The sequence below is a fragment of the Amphibalanus amphitrite genome, unplaced genomic scaffold, assembly GCF_019059575.1.
Source record: "Amphibalanus amphitrite isolate SeventyFive unplaced genomic scaffold, NRLGWU_Aamphi_draft 000754F_arrow, whole genome shotgun sequence".
In the NCBI taxonomy this organism is placed as follows: Eukaryota; Metazoa; Arthropoda; class Thecostraca; order Balanomorpha; family Balanidae; genus Amphibalanus; species Amphibalanus amphitrite.
In genome coordinates this window covers 60,252-83,634 of record NW_024882248.1, presented here as the reverse complement: position 1 = coordinate 83,634, position 23,383 = coordinate 60,252, and the positions used below count along the sequence as shown (strand labels likewise).

General features: G+C 47.9%; 2 protein-coding genes across 2 annotated transcripts in view; one reads left to right on the top strand and one right to left on the bottom strand.

The window, feature by feature from the left end:
- Positions 1-23,383, bottom strand: part of LOC122365650 (TBC1 domain family member 25-like) — a gene marked incomplete at its 5' end in the record, with an annotated part of 201,187 nt that overhangs the window by 134,989 nt on the left and 42,815 nt on the right. The window contains one exon of the mRNA XM_043337057.1: positions 5,934-6,064. Coding sequence (XP_043192992.1) covers positions 5,934-6,064 — 131 coding nt within the window. The remainder of the gene's footprint in view (positions 1-5,933; positions 6,065-23,383) is intronic.
- Positions 16,388-20,750, top strand: LOC122365647. Its single transcript, XM_043337055.1, has 3 exons — positions 16,388-17,787; positions 18,217-18,497; positions 19,506-20,750. The coding sequence occupies exons 1-3, from the start codon at positions 16,488-16,490 to the stop codon at positions 20,178-20,180; spliced, it is 2,256 nt and encodes a 751-aa protein (XP_043192990.1). The 5' UTR covers positions 16,388-16,487; the 3' UTR covers positions 20,181-20,750.

Below are 23,383 nucleotides of genomic sequence, written 5' to 3'. Positions count from 1 at the left end.
TTTACCTAATATCGCAAAAAAATGGGCCTGGAATAGTGCCTTTTTTGCCTAAAAGTTTATCGGTTTTTCGATATGTATAACAACTGCAGTGGGCTGACCTGCAAACAGGCGTCGGCAACAATCGCGAATGCGGCGCACATTTGACAATAAGCAAAGGTCATTATAGTTTTCGTCATTATAGAGTTACGACGTACTGGAATGAGTTATCAGCTGTCTAATCGTAGACAACGCAATGTCGAACTTAAACTGTAAGCCTGTATTGGTATTGTTTCTTTAATTTGGCTGTCGAACATTAATTTGTGGTTTGAAATATGATTTTATGTAAAATAATTGATATGAAACAGCCGTCTCTTAAGTTATGACCCCATTTCACCACACGCAAGTGGCAGAAATGACAATGATCAGCTGACGCATTTTTCTTGGCCGAAGTCAGAGCGCGCGGCCCGACGCACCACGCGTATTTGGAAATTCCGACCTCGATGAGCATCAGAAGCCACCTGACAGGCGTGTTCGAAACCGCAGGAGATGATGATGAACGGGTTTATCGAAACTTGATTGGATGAGCCTATCGGTAATAGCGATTTAGTGTGTGCATTTATTGTTCATAGTGGTGTGAAATGTGGTTGGGGTACGACCGACAACCCGTCGGGGCGAATTTCGCACTGGGGTACTCTGGGGTTTCCATGGGTTTTGAAGGTATGGATAAGTTCTAAAAATCCGGTTCTCCTTATCCGGGTCATTAACTCCATATGTTCCAAGAAAGCTGGCACACTACCTTTAAAGTATTTTGCACGGAGCTGACGTGAAAAGACCAGTCATGCGCGGGCACGGGCGTAGGAACGTCATGAAAAGTGGGTGGGCCACCCTGTCAAGGGGCCTCCTTTTCCAGGGGCCTCCTATTTTCAGGGGCCTCCAACTTTTGCCTCGTCCTGCTGGCTGCTTTCAAGTATGACATCCAAATCTAGCTTCTCAGATCGGGCAGATGTACCCAGGGGCGTAACCGCTTAAGTGAACAGTGCGGAAAGTCCGCACCATTTTTTAAAACTTATTCCCCCTCCGATTTTTTTTTTAGAATCTATTTGCCGCAAACGGCGCATGACCCCTGAAAACCCTTACACAAATGTCTTCCTCGTTTCCCAGGTGCCCCCATTAGCTTCATAGGCGCCCTCTTTGGCATATAAGCGCCCTATGTATAGTCATCAGAGACATCCCTATATGTGCCACAGTCTCCCCGTTGTCGCATACAATGTGCGCTTATCATAGGCGTCTCTCTTTTATGGACACTTGAAGGCGCCTCTCTTTGCCATGCCGGCGCCCCTGTTTCTTATGAATGCACCCCCATGGCATTGATCAATTGCAGTCTGCAGACCTCTATTGCATGTGGACGCCCATATATGTAGGCCTCAGAGGCGCCCCTCTTTCGCATTGAGGCGCCCCTATGGGCTTCATAGGCGCCCCTCTATTGCACGTAGGTGCCCTACTGTCTCAGAACCGCTCCCCTTTGGCATGCAGACGCCCATCTTTCGTACGGAGGAGCCGCTGTGGTTCTTAAAGACGGCATGGTGCTCCCAGACGCAGATGGGGCTCTCGGAGTCGACAGTGTGGGACCTTCAGTCGCTGATGGGTGCCCGCCGGATGTGGACCCTTGGAGACGCCGGTATGGGGCCCTCAGAGATGCCGGTATGTGGCCCTTAGAGACACCGGTGTGGAACCCTCAGATACTTCAGTGTGAAGCCCTTACAATTACTGGTGTAGAGCTATGAATGCGCTGGCTTAAATCCCTCAGAGGCCGGTACATGGACATTAGAGCTCAGTGAGAGCTTGTGTGGTGCCTTCAGTGGCCTTGTGGAGCCGTTAGACATCAACATGGTGCTCTCAGGAGCCGGTGAGTCCTCAGAGTCACCGGTGTGGGGCCTTCAGAGCTCCGAGATACTGGTGTGGGGCCCTCAGAGGTGTCGGTGTGGGTCCTTCAGATGTACCTATAGAGCCTTGAGATGCACAGGTGTGGTGGCCCACAGAGGCGCCGGGTGGGGTCCCCAGAGCCACCGATATAGGGCCCTAAGAGGACACTAGTATGACCCTCAAAGGCGCCGCTGTGTGGCGCTCATAAACACTGGTGTGGAGCCATCACAGGCGGGTGGAGCCGTTAGAGGACGGAAAGGGCCCTTAGATGCCTGCAAGGAGCCTTCAGAAACCGGTTGTGGCACCCTTATGGGGATAAGCGTGTCTACTTAGGAGCCCTTGAGGTGCTCTCATGAGCTCTGTGGGGCCCTACCGAGCCGAAATATGGCCACGGCCAGTTGCCGCGCATGGTTCTTCGGACTATCATTCTCAGGGGCCTCATCTGCCTAGTTTGAATAGAAGGGCCTCTCAGAGACCATCAGTCTCATGGGCCTCCTCTGGCTAGTATAAATAGAAGGGCCTGTTAGACCATCAATCCTAGGGGCCTCCTCTAGTTAGTATAAATAGAAAAGCCTCTCAGACCATTAATCTCATGGGCTCCTGTCGACAGTATAAATAAAGGGCCTCTCAGACCATCAGTCTCGGGGGCCTCCCTAGAAAAGTGTAAATGTGGATAGAGGGCCCTCCCCCCCTCAGATTCATTAGGAGTGGACCTCTCTGACTATGAGTCTCAGGGGCCTCTTGTGGCCAGTATGAATATAAGAGCCTCTCAGACCATCGGTCTCAGGGGCCTCCCTAGAAAAGTGTAAATGTGGATAGAGGCCCCCCTCTGATTCATTAGGAGTGGACCTCTCTGGCTATCAGTCTCAGGGGCCTCTTGTGGCCAGTATGAATATAAGAGCCTCTCAGATCATCGGTCTCAGGGGCCTCTTCTGACTAGTGACTAGTGTGTATAGAGGGCCCTCCCAGACCACCGGTTTCAGGGGCCTCCAGTGGCCAGTTATATGAACAGAAGGGCCTCACAGCCATCAGCCTCGGGGGCCTCTTCTGACTGGTGTGAATATGAGGGCCTCTCATACCATCAGTCGCAGGGGCCTCCCAGTCTCAGGGGTCTCTTCTGACTGGTGCGGGATTGAGGAACCTCCCAGACCGAAAGTTTTGGGGGTCTCCTGTGGCCAGTATGAATAGAAGGGCCTCTCAGTCCATCAGTCTCATGGGCCTCTTCTGCCTGGTGTGATGATAAGGGCCTCTCAGGTCATCAGTCTCAGGGGCCTCCTCTGACTACAGTGTAGATGGATAGGCCTCCCAGACCATCAGTCTCAGGGGCCTCTTCTGACTATTGAGGATAGAGGGGCCTCCTCTGACTAGTGAGGGTAGGGGGCCTCGGCTAGACCGCCAGTGTCAGGGGCTTATTCTGACTAGTGTGGATGGAGGGGCCTCCCAGACCACCAGTCTCAGACCTCTGACTATAGTGTGGATAGAGGGGCCTCCCAGGCCGCCAGTGTCAGGGGCCTCCCCAGACCAGTGTGGATATTGGGGCCTCCTCAGATCCACTAGGGCCTCTCAGGCCATCATTCTCAGGGGCTTCGACTGACAAGTATGAACAGAGGGCCAGTCCTTGGATCCATCACGGCCCCTTGGAGTCCGTGCGTGGGGATTCGTGGAACTTATTTTTACCGAGTTTGTTTATTCTGCAAGGCGACGACGTCCTCTCAAATCGAGACGAGGGGCCTCGCGTAAAAAGTGGGTGGGCCAAAACACATGGTTGGCCCCCCCACCTCGAAAAGTGGGTGGGCACTTGCCCACCTGGCCCCCCCTGTTCCTACGCCTATGTGCGCGGGGTAAACTTTCAGGATTTGTTGAGAAAAGACAGAACATGTTGCTATGCTTCTTTAAGCTGTCAGATTTCGTTTGTTCTTTTTAAGCTCATTAAAAAAAAAACTTTTTAACATGGAAAGTCAATGGGAGCGTCTTTGTTGCTTAATAACTTTTTACGTTAACTTTCCAGGCGGTGGGGGGGGGAGGGGGCATTTTTTGCCACCTTTAGTTTTTTCGATATATCTCGAGAACCGCTGCGCCGATCGTCACCAAACTTTCAGTACCCTCCCGTGAATAGCTATTGCACATTGTGACCAATTTTTTTCCAAAGGCTATGATAGGTTGGACGCTAATGACGTCAGAGTGACGTCATTTCTGCCATTTTTGACCCAAAAAAGGTTTCGCGAGAAGAGATGTCAGGCCTACAGCTTTAGAGATACAGAAAAATGTTTCGGACATAAAAGGTGTAAAATTTAGAGGGCTACAAAACTTTTATCTCAAATTTTTGAACTTTTTGGATTTTGACCCCCCCAAAAATAAAAAATACTTTTTTTTTTAATATAATAGCCGAAAAATCCAAAAAGTTTTTTGAATTTCGAAAAAACGGAAGATATGTGATAGACCCTACCACCTTCTATATACATACCAATTTTGAGATCGATACCCTTTTTTTGGCCAAGTTATAGCGAAAAAAAATGTTCAAAATTGATGACGTGAATTTTCAAACTCAATTTTTAGCAATTCTAGACCTCGCAGCGCAAAACAATGACCACCATTAGACTCCCCGTGACAAGCTGCATCGAATCAATACCCATTTTATGCAAAAATATCACCTTTGAAATTTGACCTTTTTTGACCTGACCTTGACCTGACCTCCACCAGAAAATGACCTAAACCGTACCTGATCGTCGTATAACCAACACCATTGAGTTGGAAATGAAAAACTGGCCATAAGACATGCATCGCACAACCTTAGTAAAGTTGGGTTCATGTGGTGACCCTTGGTGACCTTTGGTGACCTGACCTGTGACCTGACCTGGTGTGACCAGTGACCTCTAATAGCAACATATGTACTAGACAACTGACGCCCTATCGCTGATTTTCGACAAAATGCGTTTTACTCGGTGTTATAGCGCTTTCCCTAGAAGCCCCGTGAACGGTGAAACATTTTATCTTTGACCTGACCTGTGACGTCATCGGTGACCCCGAGGTCAATGAAATTTGGTTTCCCTCGACAAATTTGACAGGGCTATCGAACGCCGTTTGAATTTTCCGGATCCGTCCAGTAGTTTCGGAGATACGGGGGGGGGGGCAAAAAATTTTCCCCCCACCGCGCGGGAGGTGGCCGGGAGGCCCACCGCCTGCCGGGTTAAAGATGTATTTAAGTCAAAAGTCAAAAGTTGATAGGTTATACAACTTTTGATGCCTTTCCAATGATATATAGAACGTAATTGCACGTTGTGCCGCTTTTGAGGAATTTAGTAAAAAAAGCACGACTCTACCGAGAATTGAGCTCAGATAGTGTACGAACGTCGAACAGGTGACGACGGGAATGCCTCCCATAGAAGGATGCGTCATGCGACACGACTTTAATGCTAAATATTAGCGGCCGCCCGCCGTGGCGACGCTTTTTTAGGGCGTATATCTCCGCAACCACTGGACCGAAACACTTGCAGTTTTTTGTGTGTTGGATAGCGTATACCCATCTTACAAGTATTTTAGGTACCATGCACGATGCATGCGGGTGACCCCTACTGCACGTGACACGTGTAAAACGGAGAGGTGTCACTTTTATTGTAATGACAATAACACGGCAATTGCTGGGCTGATTGCGCTAAACTAAACAAGAATGTAGTAGGCAGCCACCGGGCGATGTGTTTCCATGTTGGGGTGCAAATGGGGTAATAAAAATTGACTCGCGTTGAGACAGGTCACCAAAAGCACTCAGTCTTCAAGCTCAAAGCCAAGGGATGTCTTATGAACTATGCTGTTTGGTACCTCGTAAGAATCGACCGCAATCGTACTTTTGGCCAGAAAAAACATGTTCGGTTAATTCTGGGACACCCTGTATGGACTATGGTTGCAGTGGAGACAGCAATTGTTTGCTTATTTCCTTATATCGCACAGTTGTATCGCCGACCACGCAATCTTGTAAAATCGTACAGAGCCAATCGCATAGTGGAGCCTGAGCCCACCGAAGCCTTGTAACTTACGTCGTAAGGATGTTGAAGAGCGAGACAACGTTGCTGTTTCCATCGCCACCGGCGAAGAAGGGCAGCTGTCGGTCTGTTCGTAACACGTCCTTTTTCACCATGTTGGTGCTCTGGTGGATGTCGTCTGTGACCTGAAGACAACAACAAACCATCACCGATTCGTATCAACAACTCCTGCCAGCTATTTATGATATCTAGAGGCAAATTACGCTAAGACAACAAACATCTCTATACGTTAGGGTGCAGGCCCCGTGTTAAGGCGGACATTTGGTCGGATGGGGATTAGAAGAAAAAACCGTGTCCTTGATAATTGATATTATCAAGAACTTTGGAAACTGCATACGTTCCATGCGCTTATGAGACATTTGTTGCGCAGTGTGTACTCCCTGTATATTGCCACCAATTTCTCTCGGCACTTCCAGAGGTTAAAACGTTTCTTCTGGGTTTAACCCTCGCCGGCACAGGGGGGGGGGTTGATGCAACCCCCCCCTAAGGTTTTTCGCGAATAACTCGCGTAAAAAGCGGCCGATCGCGACGAAACTTTCAGTACCCTCGCATTGATCAATTTTACACCTACCCTGAAAATTTCATGACCCTGACCCCAATGACCTTTGACCTGTGACCTCTTTTCCGAGACCATGTTTGGCCGGAATCGCGATTCGGCGTATGTCGGCTAACATTAGCCGCGCGTTTGCAAGCTTTTTGTGGTTTCAAACGTTCAAACATGTGATTTGATGTCGCTCCCATACATTAGGGTGGGTGTCAAGGTCATCTGAAGGTCAGGTCAGGTCATTGACCTTTTTTTTCTTTTCTTTTTGAGTGTGCTGATGCTTTTTTTTTCTGAACGTGCAAGTATATTGAACATCATCTTCAATATTACGAAATATACAAAGCAGTTTCAAGCAAACATACATCACTGACAGCACTTGGTACATCACATTCGCGACCAACCTCGATATACATAGTACGTTGTGGGACGGAGACGTTGGCCCCCGCCCGCGCCGCCTCGCACCCACGCGCGTCTTTCACGCGAGGCGGCGCCCCCTGACCACCGGCCCGCCCCACGGGCCACAGGCGGTCCGAGGGACGGGCCGGCGGCCCGGCCTGCCCAGCATATGCTGGGGGGCCGGGCACGGGTTGGCCCGGATGGGGTAGGGCGGGGGCCACAAATCGCACGAGGCGACGCTAACTCAATAATCACACAACAGAGCCAAGAGGTGCCACCCCTGGCCACATAGCCTCTTGGCAAGCGACAAGATCTCGAGTCCCCCAACCCCACCTCTCTCCCTCCCTACCCTCATTTACTAAACGGCTCTGTACATTCAGCTAAATACATCATCTATGGATATTTCAAATATAGTTGAGTGGTCCCTGTTCACTACAAATTTCCACCTCTCTCTAAATTTTTCTAACGAATTTTTGTTTTTTGCAATTACTTCTTCTGCACGACAATGGTTTATGATCCCTCCTATTGCCCCGTTTAATGACGGTCTAATGTAATCTTCTCTTAACTTACATGATGTTATATATTGTTTGCAGAGCAATAGTATCAAATTTACTACATCAGGGGCTTGTGTATACCCAAATATTACCGTGCTGACGGAAACAAAACTATCGGGGAGATTAAACTTATTCTTAAGCCGGGGCAGTACAACATCCCAAAGTCCAGTAACATCTTCACAGAGGTAGAAGAAATGTTGCAGGGTATCGACCTCAAAACAGGTTCTACACAGCTTGCTCCCTATAACGTTTCGGGACCAAAGGAATTTGCGGGTTGGAATATACCTGTGAAGGATGCGATACTGCAGGGACTGAAGTTTAGTAGATGTGGTACATTTATATGGCAATTTATATATACTTTTCCAGCATTGAATATGAAATCCCTCTTCTTCCCACTTACTCTGGGCAGTTGGAGACCGCCATACCAAAAGGGAATCGTAAAACTGCTGGTTTTGAAGAGATCTCAAGCAAATTTCTTTGTCTGCACTAATATTCATAAGACAACAACTCCTATACTCGGGGCTCAATGGCGTTCGATGGTCATGTTTAATTAAGTTTTTCCACTTCGTTGGTATTGCATTTTTAATGCTCTGAAAACTAAGGAAATGTATTCTAGCCTGTGGGTATTTTGTTTTGAACCTGTTAAAATTCAATAGGGATCCATCTGCTTCAACTAAATCATCAACAATTTTCACCCCTATTTCGTATATCTGTTTCAAAAACACCGGCTTTCTATCTACATTTATATTATCGTTATGCCAAATGGACTCCAGTCGAGCTTGCTTTGCACTTTTAACTTCCGTCGAAAACAAAGTCTGATATAGCCTAATTATTGACTTATAAAATTGCGGTATGCTCGCTTCTTTAACAAACCGTTTGGCATTACGATTTTTCAGTAAGTCATTAAGCTTATATTTGCCAATGCGAGCCTGTAGGAGTTCATCAGAGGTGCACAATCCTGCCTACTCGGCAACGTGCGAAGGTGACAGATTCAGGAACATCCTGCAAAGGGTGTGACAGTGTTCCCTCTCCTCGGTCCTGCATCGTGCGACGTTCATGTCAAATAAGTGATGTCACACCAATTTTGAGGAAAGCAGCTATTTTAGTGCTACATCAGCTTTTTGAGTTAAAAATATCACACTAGTTTGAAACTAGTAGGCACATGAAGTTTTTCCTACGAGTCGGTAAATTTCTTTACCCAGCGCACTGCGAATAGCACAAAATACTGTCACCAGGCGACTCGGCTATTCCTTCACCACTGTGAATGTGACAAAGTAGCACAGGAGAAGCCGTGTGACAAAACCATGAAGGTGACAACTTCATTGAAAGGGAAAAAGATGGAAATTTCTTCATATGGTATGCATATTTGAATTTGAGGAGAGCCATTTGAAGTGGTCGGCGTCGGTAGCCGCTCGTTCTTTGATGGTGGTTGGCGTTCGGGGTTAGCGTTTGTGCAGCGATTATTGAAGTCGAAGTGCTTTGCTTTCAAGGCCATTTAAGTTTGGCCTTGATAAGGCTGTGATGTCTCGATCCCGTGAGATAGTAACGTGTGGTTACTGTGACTCGACTGCAAATCCATGGAAAGGAAAGCAGCAGTACCTGAAACAACATGTAACTAGAAAGCATCCAGAACATGTTCAAGACTCCATAGGAAGCCACGCGTTCACAACGATTACTGGGCGAAGTTCATGAAGAAGAAATCAAACGAAGAAGAAGGTAAGAGTGTAGGGAAAATTACAGGGGAAATTATGTAGGGAAAATTACAAACTACCTTTCAATAAAAACATGGCATCTTGATCTATTCCATTTTTTTTACCCTGATCAGATATTTTCAAGATCAAGACATAACACTCAATTTTGTTGTCAGTCTTAAAACTAAATGTTATTGGTAAGCCAATTTTTGGGCTAGCGGCTCCGGCTACCCAGGTACCTGCCTCTTTCTGTTTTTTTTTTTTGGGGGGGGGGGGGGGGTGGGGGAGGGGGTTATTGGTATAAGCATATGCAAAAGTTAAGGACATCAGTCATTCACCAATGGTATGGTGGTAATTGTGAAGGTGAAGTACAGTGAAGATGAAACAATCTAACCTGACTACAAGTTCTGACCTAACCTTATGTATAAACCTAAAACTTTCAACCTACCAATTTACAACCTACCAAACTAAAGCTACAACCGAACAGCCTACTCACTGTACTTCATCTTCACATATAGGTACTTATACCAATACAGCTTGGTGGGTCCCTACTCCCTACCTTCATAAAAGTGAACACTGGAAAAAATTTCAGAGTACTTTATTATTATTTTTGTGTTGAAGTAAGTGCTAAAAAGTATCTTTTTGATTATTGGTGCTGTTTTTAAATAGTAGTTTGCTGAAAATGTTGTTCCGCAGGATGTGGTGGCTGGTGGGCCTGCCCCAAATTATGTTATGTGACTGCCAGTTGTAAGGCCATTTAAATTTTATTTAACTTCTTTACTGAAATGATTTCAGACTTATTGCACCTATTTCAGATGTAGGTATTTCATTTTTGTTGTTCAACTGCTGAATGGACATATACTGCAAAGAAAAGGACAGTTACCTACTCTTGAAATAGGTATTAAAACAGAATGACATCAATAAAGCATCTATGAATAGAACAAGACTTGCACATGGAAATAATGTGTCCAATTCAAATGTTAATTTCCTGTTGCTTTGTGATGAGAGATTGATTGGTAGTACAAATACCTTTATGTGGTCAGGTAAAGTGCAGAATTTAGTTGATTGGCCCTTACCATGCTCATTTGATAGTTGCTACATTGCTTGCTGGCTAATAGCACCAAAATTGTAATTTTTGGCATAATCCATCGACTTCTACTTAACATTATTTCTACATAACAGTTAGCTTGCCTGCACTCTCTTTAACAAACTCTCCATTTCAGGTATGACAGCATCTATGGAGGCAGAGCCCCAGCCTCAGTCTGGTGCCACTGTGGACTCTGAAGCAGAATATGTGGATGACCCTTCTGTTCATTGTAAGTACCTACTTAGGCAACTTTTTAATGCTAATTTAAATATAAAATTGAGTGTCAGTGGGTTGTTAGGTTCTGTCTCGCTTTCTATATCTGCCTATCACCCATTTGTTGCTTTCTGGTGTCTCTATATGCTATGTGATTGACAAACCAGCCCTTCCGCCTCCCCTGCAAACACGCATGCCAACACAAACAGCTTGCAACACTAGTGACATCTATTATGAGCGTTCAGCGCACCCTATCAGAAACTTTCTGAGGTGAACCCGGAGGGGTGTTCACGGGCACCGCACACTGCTGCGTGCGGTGTGTGCGGTGCGTCCAGCAGGCGTGGGGGTAGGGGATGGGTAGGCGGTTCTGACGTCACGGCTGCGTGCGGTGGACGGTCCGCTGTGGCCAGTCCCGACCGGCCACAGCGATCGCTGTGTGCGGTGACGGAAGGCTGACGTAGGGACGAAGTGGGCGGAGCCTCGAGGCTGTGTGCGGTCCGACCGCACACAGGGCCCGTGAACAGCCCTCGGTATCAGTATCTAGCCAAATTGAGGACAGAAGTTTGTATCAATGGAGTACATGCATACTATGCGCGCAAATTACTTGTATGCAAGTACCTACGTAGGAGGACAAAAGGCCACATCACTTAACAACCCAACTAAACCTGATCTGGCTAGATATGTCTCTAACTAAACCTAACCCAATCTTACCAAACCTAAACCCAAATAATCTAGCCCGACCGAACACCTGCATAGACTTTTGTCGCTACCGAACGCCCTGTGGAGTGTGGACATTGCGATTCGCACTTTTGTCCTAGGTGTGATCGCTGGCGTTTATTTGCATTTGTGATGCAGTTTTGTCCGCAACACAATCGGGCTGTAGTGAAAGTGATGGCATGCTACGCTATTGATATTGATGACAATCATGCATTTAGGTGAGGTCGGGTGAGGTCAGGTCAGGTCAACCACTAGGGATTCTCCGTCCCGGCGGACATTCGTAGTACGTGTCAACCGCCTCTGACAGCTTCGTAACATGTTTACCGAAACTGCTTAGTAAATGTTCGAATGGTTGATAACTTCTAATTCAGCCCCAAAAACTAGCCTAGAAATATGTAATACACGAAAAAAGTGAACAGAGGTCATCAAAGGTGACCTTCAGGTGACCTTGACACCCACCCTAATGAATGGGGTCAACATCGTATTACATGTTAGAACGTTTGAAACCACGAAAAGACTGCAAACGCGCGGCTAATGCGATTCGACATGCGCCGAATCGCGATTCCGGCCAAACATGGTCTAAAAAAAACAGGTCGAAGGTCATTTGGGTCAGGGTCATGACATTTTTAGGGTAGTTGTAAAAATTGATCAACGCAAGGTTACTGAAAGTTTCGTCGCGATCGACCGCGCTTTTTACGCGAGTTATTCGCGAAAAACTAAGGGGGGATCCGTTCGAATACGGGCGAGGTTTAAGGTGGTATGGTCACTTTAACATTAGTTTTGAGATGAGATAGCCAAATAGGGGTCCCTGGCTCACATTCACCGGATTCGGCACTTGCAATATCGAGAAATGCCTTAAACCGAAACTATTTCACTTCAAAATTGCAGCACATTGGATTCAGAGGGGCTAATGCATGTGAATGCCCCCTCTGAATGTATGACGTCAGCGCAGCTCTAGTTAATTGTGACACAGTAGGGAATTTATGCCTTTTGCCCACTCCCCCCACGTGGTGATGCTAATCATGCGTGTGCACCGGAGATGAGATGCCGGGCGTTTTGCATTGAAAATTGGTTGAGTGACATTTTTAAATAACCTAAAACAGCCATCCAATTGATGTTCGAACCTTAAAGGTAGTGTGCCCATAGAGATCTTATATACATAGAGATGACATGCACTTAAAATCGTGGCGATTCAGTGGGTCTTTTTAAGCAACTTATTTTCAGCCAGTAGCGTGCCAATATGGCCAAGGCATTGTTAGTCTGAAGAAATTAATACGTAGCGAGCGAAGCAAGCGTAGTCTTTCGTAGATTAACGGACATTTCTGAGTATGAGCGGCCGGCCGGCCGTGGTTACGCTTTTGCGAGGCTTATATCTCAGCAACCACTTGACCAATTTACATTCGATGATTTTTCTAGGGTAGCTTCATTCCTTATACCAAGTATTGAACTATTCTCGATGCATGTGGGTGACCGCTTATGCACGTGCCACGTGCAAAACGAAGAGGTGTCAGTTTTGCAATTGTTGCAATATATTGGTAATTACTTGGCCGATTGCGCTGAAAGTTGGTATGTTGGTAGGCACCCACTAGGCAATGCATATCCATGTGCCACAGTTGGGGTGCTGCTGCACGTGCGCACGTGCAGGGGTCGATTCCAGATCTCGAGAACGGCTGAACCGATTGTGCTGAAATTTGGTACATGGTTAGGGACCAGTTAGTAGGGTGCCGTGCAAAAGTCAGTTGTGACCCATTTTGCACGTGTGCACGTGCAGGGTGCCGCTTCCAGATCTCGAGAACGGCTAGGCCGATTGCGCTCAAATTTGGCACATCGCTAGGGACCGGTTAGTAGGGTGCAGTGCACAAGTTAGTTGGAGGTGTCCCTTGCAAATTCTCTTGTCCAAAGCCCACCCTCTCGCTCGCTCCGTTGGTCGCCCCAAAAGGCGTTTTACTGGTTAAAAATATTGCTGTTCTTTCCTGGCTGATTTCATTCCTGAGGTAAGCAATGAAATTTGTAGCATGATTTCATTTTGTATTTTTATTGAATTCCTTAAAAGCTCGCCTAAAAACATTCTCTCTCATTCAGGCTCTCATCAACCCGGCAGGTGGTGAACCTCCCGGCCACCTTCCGCGCGGTGGGGGGGGGGCATTTTTTGCCCCCTCCCGTATCTCCGAAGCTACTGGACGGATCTGTAACATTCAAACGATGTTCGATAGCCCTGTCAAATTTGTCGACGGAACTCCAATTTCATTAACCTCGGGGTCACCGATGACGTCACAGGTCAGGTCAAAGATAAAATGTTTCGCGTACGTTAAAAATAGGGCGTACGTTGCCTAGTATATATGTTGCTATTAGAGGTCACTGATAATACCATGTCAGGTCACAGGTCAGGTCACCAAGGGTCAGCACATGAACCAACTTTACTATTTACTAGGGTTGTGCGATGCATGTTTTATGGCCCCCCTGACATGGTCCCCCCCCCAAAAGGTTACAGGTCTAAGGTCATTTGGGTCAGGTTCATGGAATTTTCATGGTATGTTCCTTGAGATTTGGTCAAGTTTGGCGCTTTCGGTCAACCGTCGTGAAAACGGCTGTTCCGAACCTTTCTGAGCACGGTGCAAGCTCAAATATACATATGTTGCATGTTCCCATTCAATGATACATTGACCCTCGCCGGACCTATTAGTTTTCTACAAACGCGCCGGCCGGGGGGGGGGGTTGGTACGATTTCCCTCGCCGTTTCGCCCCTGATGAAGCTAGAGCGTCGCGGAAAAAACAAGCGTGTGCGCCGTTACAAGACGCAGGGACTGGTACCCGATTTTAAGGTCTCATGAGTTCAGGTCAAGTGACCAAGGGCCAGGGTTCAGTTTTTCATAACTTCGCAAAACAAAAAAACGGTCGGAGAGCCGCGATTTTGGCATCATCGTGTTCGCCTCGCTCAGACGCGTCGAATGGTATACTTTTTGTTCGGGTGAGGTCAACTTGAGGTGTTGACCTCGGGTCAAGGGCAGGTCAGCTCCCCCAGATCACGAAGCTGGTTGAAAGAGGTCATGTTACATATTACTCGAATCGGCAGGTCTTCCTGAGTTTATTGGTGGCTTTCCCGACTCGCTAACTCAATTTGATGAGGAGTTATTGATGAAAAACTCTAATGACCCAAGTATATAACTGCAATGAAAACCGTAAGCCTCATGCTAATAATTATATTCTAAATAGGGCCAAGAAAATGAGACATGTTGGCCAAACTGACAAACTGACTTATGTCAAACCGTCTTACGGTTTTCATTGCAGTTATATATGTAATCATGAGCCTCAAAACCGCGCTTTCTTTAATCAATGACCCAAGTGACCATAAATGACGCCACGCAATGTCAACAATGCAAAAGTGAAGCATCGGACCTTGCAAGACGTGCAAGAAATCACGATTCCATGTGCCGAAGACAGTTTGAGATAGTTCTCGGCGCTAACATAGCAGTTTTCATTTTTCCCCATTGACTTATACCTAATGGTGAGGTCACGTGGCCGACCTGACCTCATGTGATTTTTAGGGAAAATCCGAGATATATGCACAAGTTGTGAGACCTCTGGATGATACTACATCCTGTAAGTTTCATCTCCCTGTGAAAGCTCCTCTGGCACTGACGGCGTTGCGAAGTTGCGACATCTGAGGACTGTGCAGAGGTTCACTTATGACGTCACAGGTCAGTGACCTGACCTGACCTGAAAATGCGGTTGGTGTCACAAGATGCGGCTTGGATCACAGGTCAGGTATGCCAAGTTTCAGCTCTCTATCGCTTGCTTGTTCGGAGCTATCGTGAAAAACCCTATAGGGAGGCGGCACCCGCCCCCGCATCCGTCGGACGGCGAGGGTTAATGATACATGCAGTACCTGATACGAGCATAAGGTTAAAACATGCCTAATTTCATTTCAATAATAACGCTCGAAAGCGTCACAGCTAGACAAAAAAGAAAAACTGTACTTAAAAATAAGCGGATGTGAACACAATCTCCTTGACCGAATCCTTACAAAATGCAAGTCACGGGCCATGGCACCCCAGAAAACCTTGCTTAAAAAGACCCACTGAATCGCCACGAAATCAAGTGCTTTAACATAGGCGTGTCATCTCTATGTATATAAGATCTCTATGAGTGTGCCAGCTTTCTTGGACCGTATGGAGTTAATGGCCCAGATAAGGAGAACCGGATTTTTAGAACTTATCCATACCTTCAAAACTCATGGAAACGTCTTAAATTCTTCAAATTTTGAGTACCCCAGTGCGAAATTCGCCCCGACGGGTTGTCGGTCGTACCCCAACCACATTTCACACCACTATGAACAATAAATGCACACACTGAAATCGCTATTACCGATATGCTCATCCAATCAAGTTTCGATAAACCCGTTCATCATCAGCTCCTGCGGTTTCGAACACGCCTGTTAGTTGGCTTCTGATGCTCGTCGAGGTCGGAATTTCCAAATACGCGTGGTGCGTCGGGCCGCGCGCTCTGACTTTTGGCCAAGAAAAATGCGTCAGCTGATCATTGTCATTTCTGCCACTTACGTGTGGTGAAATGGGGTCATAACTTATAAGACGGCTTTTTCATATCAATTATTTTACATAAAATCATATTTCAAACCATAAATAATGTTCGACAGCCAAATAAAAGAAACAATACCAATACGGGCTTACAGTTTAAGGCTCGACTTTGTGTTGTCTACGATTAGACAGCTGATAACTCATTCCCGTACGTCGTATGGTCGTAACACTATAATGATCTTTGCTTATTGTCACAAGTGCGCCGCATTCGCGATTGTTGCCCGACGCCTGTTTGCAGGTGAGCCCACTACAGTTGTTATACATATCTAAAAACCGATAAACTTTTAGGCGAAAAAGGCACTATTCCAGGCCCATTTTTGATTTTTTTTTTTGCGATATTAGGTAAAAACAGAAGCTTCTTATCCTAGGAAAAATAAAATGGGAAATCTTTCAAAGGTGGCACACTACCTTTAAGCGTCTGTGCGGTAACATTTTAAAAAGTGATTGGAAAGAGCAGCAAAAGTTGTATTATGTATCAATTTTTCACTCTCATATACCTTATGAATAAAAAGGGTAGCGCCCATAAGCGGCCAAAAAATGTGTAAACATGCCCACCCTCCCCCGCAGTGATTGCCCACGCTGCACGATTTTTATCGCCTGGGAGAAAGGGCATTATAGGACCTAACAATTATCTCTTGTTTTAGGTCCTGATTTGTCGCTCCAACCGCCAACGCGGCCAGAACCAACAGCGACACCGAGAGAGCCACTGAGTAAGAAGCCGCGGCAGTCTGATGATCCTGACACGGCAAGCATGTTCCGTCAAGTCAAGGCTGATACAGGTCGGATATTGCACATACTGGAAAAGCCACGAGAGGAAGACAGAAAACAGAATGTGCCCTTCAACGAAGACCTGCTGAGAGCCGCACGGGGAGTGGAAGCACTCCAACATGCTTCAGGACGGTACCTCGTTGCAGATGAGAGCAAAAACCTGCTCTACTGTTCTGTGTGTGCGCCCGAAAACAGGGACCAGGAAGTGAGTAGCCGCGTACAATCCGGCACGTTCCGGTACGATTTCGGCCAGAAATCGTCGTTTTCGTCAAGCGAAAACCTACCAACTCATTTTCGCTTGATGAAGCTGGCTGTGACCAGACATTTGAAGTCCGCCGCTCATGTCGCGAAAGTTGAGAAAGACCTCAAACAGTGCGAAGCGAACAAAGCGAAAGAGAAAAAAGCGAAGAGTGCAGAAATGAACGTGCTGCGTTCCGCTTACCTCGTCTTCAAGGAGTCCGGCTCTGGCGAGACGTTTTCAAAATGGATCGTTTGCCAGAGCATGAACGGGACAGATGTGGGGAACATAAATCACTCCAAAAAGTTGCTGCCACAGGCCAGGCAAGCCTTCTACGAAGCAATAATGAGCAAGCTGAAAGATCACGTGTCCGGACAGCCCTGCGTGTCTGTCTTGGCAGACAAGGTGACCATCAATCGGAGGACGGTCGACGTTGTGGCCATCCTGACTGTTGTGCCCGAGGCTCCAGCGAGCAGCATGCTGCAGAGCTATGTGGTGGCAGCGCCGGTGGTAAAACTGCACGATGGCGCTAGCCTCGCCAAGGAGATCCAGGAGGCCCTGGCCACAATCGGAGTGACAAAAACTGAGCAACTGGCAGCTATCGCTGCAGACGGGCAGTACCACCGGCTAGGCGTGCCTGAAAAGCTGTTGAGCAGCATGCGTGCTGAAGGACAGGAAAGATCAGGGCCGGCATGTGTAGCGGCTATTTGGGACAGTGCACACCTAATGAATCTTGCTGAAGCTGACGCAAGGAAGGAACACCTGTGGGTCCAAGAGACGATAAAAGTGATAACTGAAATATCAAAAAGGTTCACCTACGGCAAAGGACTGGAGGAGCTGATGGATACGGGCAAACAGATGGGCATCAGGACAAAGAGACCAAAACTGTGGTCGGGAACCAGATTCGCTCCGCACGCCGCTACAGTGCTCGGTGCGTTCCTGCACAACTGGGAACCAATGAAGGCCGTTCTCAGGGAGCGCCTTCAGACCGAGACGAGGAAGGAGTACGCTGCAGAGATACTTGGAGATCTCAAGAAACTGAAAGGTAAGATCCAGTACTGTATGTTGCTGCATGCAGATTTCAACGTCTTCGCTCACATCAATTTCAATCATGAAAACATTAATCGTAATCAGAAACTTAATATATATTTTCGAACTGAATAGATATATTACGTAATATTATGTTAACATGAACAATTTTGAATGATTTTTCATTAGAACTCGGAAAGAGGAGGGCTTTATCAGACGCTCTCGATTGCATCTCCAATTAAATATGTCATTTGTCAACTATCTACATAGATGTTTTTGTTTTCATCCAATCACCTTTTGAATCGCTATCGAATATCGATGGCGGAAGATGTCGGCGCAGGACCATCACTGAATACAGGAGTATTTCCTTTAAGGGCTTAAACAATGACTTTGTTGCGTACCATACACCTGTGTTTAATGTTTTCTTCACTCATTTGTGCTGCAGACGATGACTTCAAGGCCCGTGTAGCCGCACTCAAGGACGTGTACGACATCCTCGGGCGCGGCAGTCGGGAGGTCCAGCGAGTGCAGAGTTTGCCGTGGGAGTCGCGAAGAGGCTACAGAAGCACCGTAGCCAGCGTGAAGTGTGTACGGACAGCCGTAGAGGCATTCTCGGCGTCCGCTCGCACTGCAACGGAGGCAGCAGATGCGGTGGCCCACGCTGACCTGGACGAGCTCTGCCCCACGCTGTCGCGTCACAAGGCCGCTCTCCGCAAGGGCTCTGTGGTAAGTTCAGGCGAAATCTCGTTCCCTTGGTTTTATGTAGTGCCTGTCCGCGTGCTACGCTCTGCCGCTGTAGCATGGCCGGTGAGCTTACCGGCCGAGCGCGGTGTACATAAGTTAAGCCTGAAACAGACTCTTTCCGCAGTCAGGAAATCGCATGCGAGAGCCTATTCAAATACATGAAAGCACGCTCGCATCAATCGCACGCACCTCCCGCAAGCGATTGATGCGAGAAGAATTATAATGTATTTGAATAGGCTCTCGCATGCGATTTCCTGAATGCGGAAAGAGTCTGTTTCAGCCTTTACGGATGGTGTGGAGCCGAGTTGTACGGAGTGGCGGGCCGTCGCTGTCAAACCGGGTGAATTTTGGGCTGAGCGCCGGACTGATTGCTTGGCTTCTTAATTATTATGTAGTGTTCACGTTTGATATAGGTAGGTACATTTGAGCAATTAACCAATCTTTCATTTTCTTGCTTTTAACGGATGATGATTGTCACATAGCAGCCCATACTTTTGCAAAATGTATGTAGCTGTCTTTTTTTTCTAAAAGCCCAATATCTTCCGTGTAAACACCTTCATACCAGCAAACAGGTCACAATAGAAACAGGTGTGTACAACAAACACAGCTAAATCTGATTGAAGCGCCCGATACACTTGAGCACTGAGCTGCGTCGCGCACGAGATATGGAGCCAGCTCTTGGTCAGCCGGAGGTCTCTACTTATTTCCAAGCCTTGCACAATGCACAACACAATCTGCTCTCATCTCCTCGTACATTTTCTGTACCTCGCCAGGTGGTTTGAAATTGGGCTGGTCGAGGCTTTTAGAGCTACTATGCCGTGGTTTCCTGACACTGGAGATGGTGATCTATCATCTATCTGTCTCTGAGCTGAAAATATAGAAGCAGATGCTTTTACAAATTATTTGTAGCTGTCTCTAAGATGAAACAAGTATTAGCCAAACAGCCAGCCATTGCTCCCTTTTAACACAAACTTTTATTTTTGTTAACAGGCCACGGACGTCGTCGGCTTTGGTTTGGCACTGGAGACGGCTCTGAAGACGAGGAGCCACGGAACCGTGTCCTCAGGTGGTCAGAGGGGAACGTCCAACAAAGACGTCATGGACGCAATGTGCGACATCAGAGACGTGGCCGACCTGCAGAGGCTCCAGACCGGTAAGGCCCTCGCCAGTGGTGTGGCAGACGCCAGCCGGCGTCTGATCATACGGAGGCTGATCCCGCCCTCTGCGGAGGTGTCGGCTAAAAGTGCCGAGGCAGCCATCAGACTCCTCGGTGAAGCATCGCAGAGTCTCGGCAACGCCGAGCTCCTCAGACTGCTTTGGAGTCGGCGATCGTCCAATGCAGAGGTGCAGCAGTACCTGGAAACCTGCATTCGACTCTGGCTACTCTCTCCACCAGAGAGCGTGGTGGAGAGTATGGCCAGTGTGCTTGGTGAGGTGTTTGGCGCGCACCGTAATTTAGATCACGAGAACGCTGCCAAAGAACTGGTCATCAGGTGGAACGGCCCAGACCTGGCACACTCTAACTCTGTGGTAGCGTCAGCTGCTGCGTCACTCAGGAAAAAGTTCCGCACCACATCGGACAGCAGCCGCCTGAAGACTGCTCTCGGCGCTGTCATCGCTGGACGAATGGCGAAACAGTGCCCTCGCGCCTCCGTGTTTAAGTGAATAGCTATGACTTCTGATATGTGCTGGGTAGCCGGTAATGATGCAAATCAGGCGAGCTTGGGTGCCGATCATACTGAGGATTTTTGGACGCCACTGGACGACGCGAACACCCTGAAAGAGCGAGCCAGACTTAGATGCAACTATGTTATTTGGTTGACAGTGATGGTAGCAACACTATGTCGTGAGTACCCCGTCCAAATTCATTCATTTGGGAGGCGGTGAGTGAAAGACGCCATTTGTTTTTGTATTGTTTTGTACATATTGTTTACCATCGTGAGGCTAAACCATCAGTGAGGTTCTCACATTGCGTGTTTTAACAAAATAGAATTGAATGTGTGGAAAGACTAGCTGAGTTTATACTTCGCAAATAGCTTTGGACGTGCGTCTGTTCGACTGTCATTGAATGCTTTTGATGTGAGTAGAGCCGACTAAACTGCACATGCAAACATACGACGCGTTTCTCTAGTTGAGATTGTGCTATTTTCCTGCCAATGGAACAAAAAGCACGTTATGGTAAATTTTCCTTCGCCTAGGAAAATGTGACACATTTCGAGCTGTCTGAATTCCGTTGGTGACAGTCCGGACACTTTGTGCACCTCTGCCTGGAGTTGGCACCACTGTGAGTTTCCGTTTGTGTAAATCCTTTTAATCCATTGTAATCTCAAAGCTTCGTAGCTTTTGAAAACGTCAGGGGCCTTCAATCCTCCGTCCTGAATGTCAAGAGAGAGTGAACTGTGGGCGACTTTGGGTGGTCTACCTCGCCATATGAACTTCATAAGTAGACTTTGTATTGAGTGCAGACCTACTTTAGGAATAGTCGAGATTGACGTTACATAAACTAGCTTGGAAATCAACAAAGACTTACAAATGGTAATACGACCTTTAATGGTCATATTTCTTTGGCACCAGCTATTTGTTGCATTTCTAATACTCTGTATAATCGGCGCTATGTTCTCCTCATCACATTGTTTTGTAGCACTGTGAATGATTCCAAGAATTTTAATTTTAGAAACCGCTTCTATTCCACACACGCTTTCCATGTTGAAGCGTGTGGCGCCTAACCACATCATTTTGGTTTTGGATCTGTTGATTTTCAATCCTGATGCTTTTCTAAATTCATCTAATATCGATAATGCCTTTTGTAACGACTGCCGGCACTTCAAAAACATCGTCGTGTCATCGGCGTACATACTCATTTTGACCTCGGTGCCGCTTATCGAAATGCCATGAACTGCACTGTCCCTCCTGATTCTGTTTGCTAACATTTCGCCAACTAAATTGAAAAGCAATCCACTTAGTGGGGATCCTTGAAAAGTGCCACGGGCACAATCAAACCAGTCAGACGTGTAACCATTGTTGCAAACAGCAAGCAGCGCTCCTTTATTTTCCAACTGTTTTGCGAGTGCTTTGATCTCGCTGTCTCGATCCATACCTTCACTCTCCAGAAGTGTAATCCGCTTCTCCAGGCGCTCGAATTTGACGTCAAAGGTTTTGATCACTTTTGAGATGCCTGCGTTGATCATCTCCTGAATGGAGGTCAGCGTGTCCGTGTTCAGGCTCACCGTAGCCGCGGAGCCGGGCCTGCCCGCAGCGGCCGGTCCGACCGCCCCGGGCGCGGCTGAGTCAGCGGACGCTCCGCCACCGGCGCCAGGCGAGCCGCGGTTCGGCGCCGCCCGCTTGGGCCGACGGCCTCCGACGCGGTGAACGGGGTCGGAGACGGGGGCACGACGCTTCCGACGCAAGCCCTCGGTCCCTGAGGTGGCGCAGTCGGTCGAGAAAATCTCGTCGCCGCTGTCCGAGTCCGAGGTCATAATGCCGGACCAGCTCAGACGGACGGGACCAGCTCAGACGGGCGGGCAGGCTTCCCTCACTTGTTACGGGGCTCACTGTTCGACTGTCGCCAACGTCGCGTCGCCACCACGAGTCACAATTAAGCACTGTTTGTTAGGCCCTGCTCGGTACCTCCCACCGCCCGGGCGCACGCACTCGCGCTCACGCCACCAGCATGCCGGGAGCCGCGGAGGGGCGGTCCAACCTCGGCCGGGGTCAGACGCCAAAAGGTCATTGACCTTTGGTGACCTCGGGTGACCTCGGTTCACTTTTTCGAGTTTTACATGTTTCTAGGCTAGTTTTTGGAGCTGAATTCGAATTTGGCGACCATTTGAACATTTACGAAGTAGTTTTGGTGCCTTCGTAACATGTTACGAAGCTGTCAGAGGCGGTTGACACGTATTACGAATACCCGTCACAACCCCTACCGGTTGACCTGACCTGACCTGACCCGACCTGGTCTAAATGCTTAGACATCATCTCTGATCAAAGCTAACACGATATTCGTGATCAGCACCCCGGAAAACCACATAACAGCCACAATTTACGACTTTCTAACAGGTCCCGATTTTCCCGGTTTTCGGGTCATTGACCTGACCTGGAAGGTCACCCGATGACCTAGGACCTTAAAATTGGGTATCATCGGCTTCGTCTCGTGACAGGCAACACGCTCGTTTTTTTTCCGCGAAGCTCTAGCTCGATCAAGGGTCAAACGCGAGGGGGGGGGGGTCGTACCAACCCCCCCCCTTGTGCCGTCGAAGGACGCAAAATGGCCTGTGCCGGCGAGGGTTAAGGCAATTGCCTGGGTTTCCGTTATTTGAAAAAGGTGTTTAATCGCCCGGTGAATCAAGTGGAAGGGGTGAGTCGGCCAGTGATGTCGAGATAAGCCACCAATTAAGTGCAGCCTGCTCTGCATGGACTAGGTCAAGATGTTTTCTTTCTATTTCTGAGTATAATTATAACCCAGTGCGCATAATTATAACGCGCATACAGCGAGCCCACACCTCTCTGCATCGGTGATCAGACCATTTCCTCGTGCAGCGGTGTGCAGCAGGGTGACCCACTCGGCCCGGCGGCTTTCGCGCTGGCTCTAGACCCGATCATCAGAAGAATGCAGTCACCACTAAATGTGTGGTACCTCGACGATGGGACCATCGGAGGTCCGGCTGACCTAGTCGCCGCCGACTTAGCAGTCCTGGCGACAGCCCTGCCTACAATCGGTCTGCAACTGAACGCCAACAAGTGCGAGGTCGCATTTGCCGGTCCAACGCCGCCACCATCACTTTTGGAGTCGCTACGAGGTACCCTCCCAGGACTGAAGGAGACTCTAGCAAGCGATCTCTCCCTCCTAGGATCTCCCTTGACCGACGCTG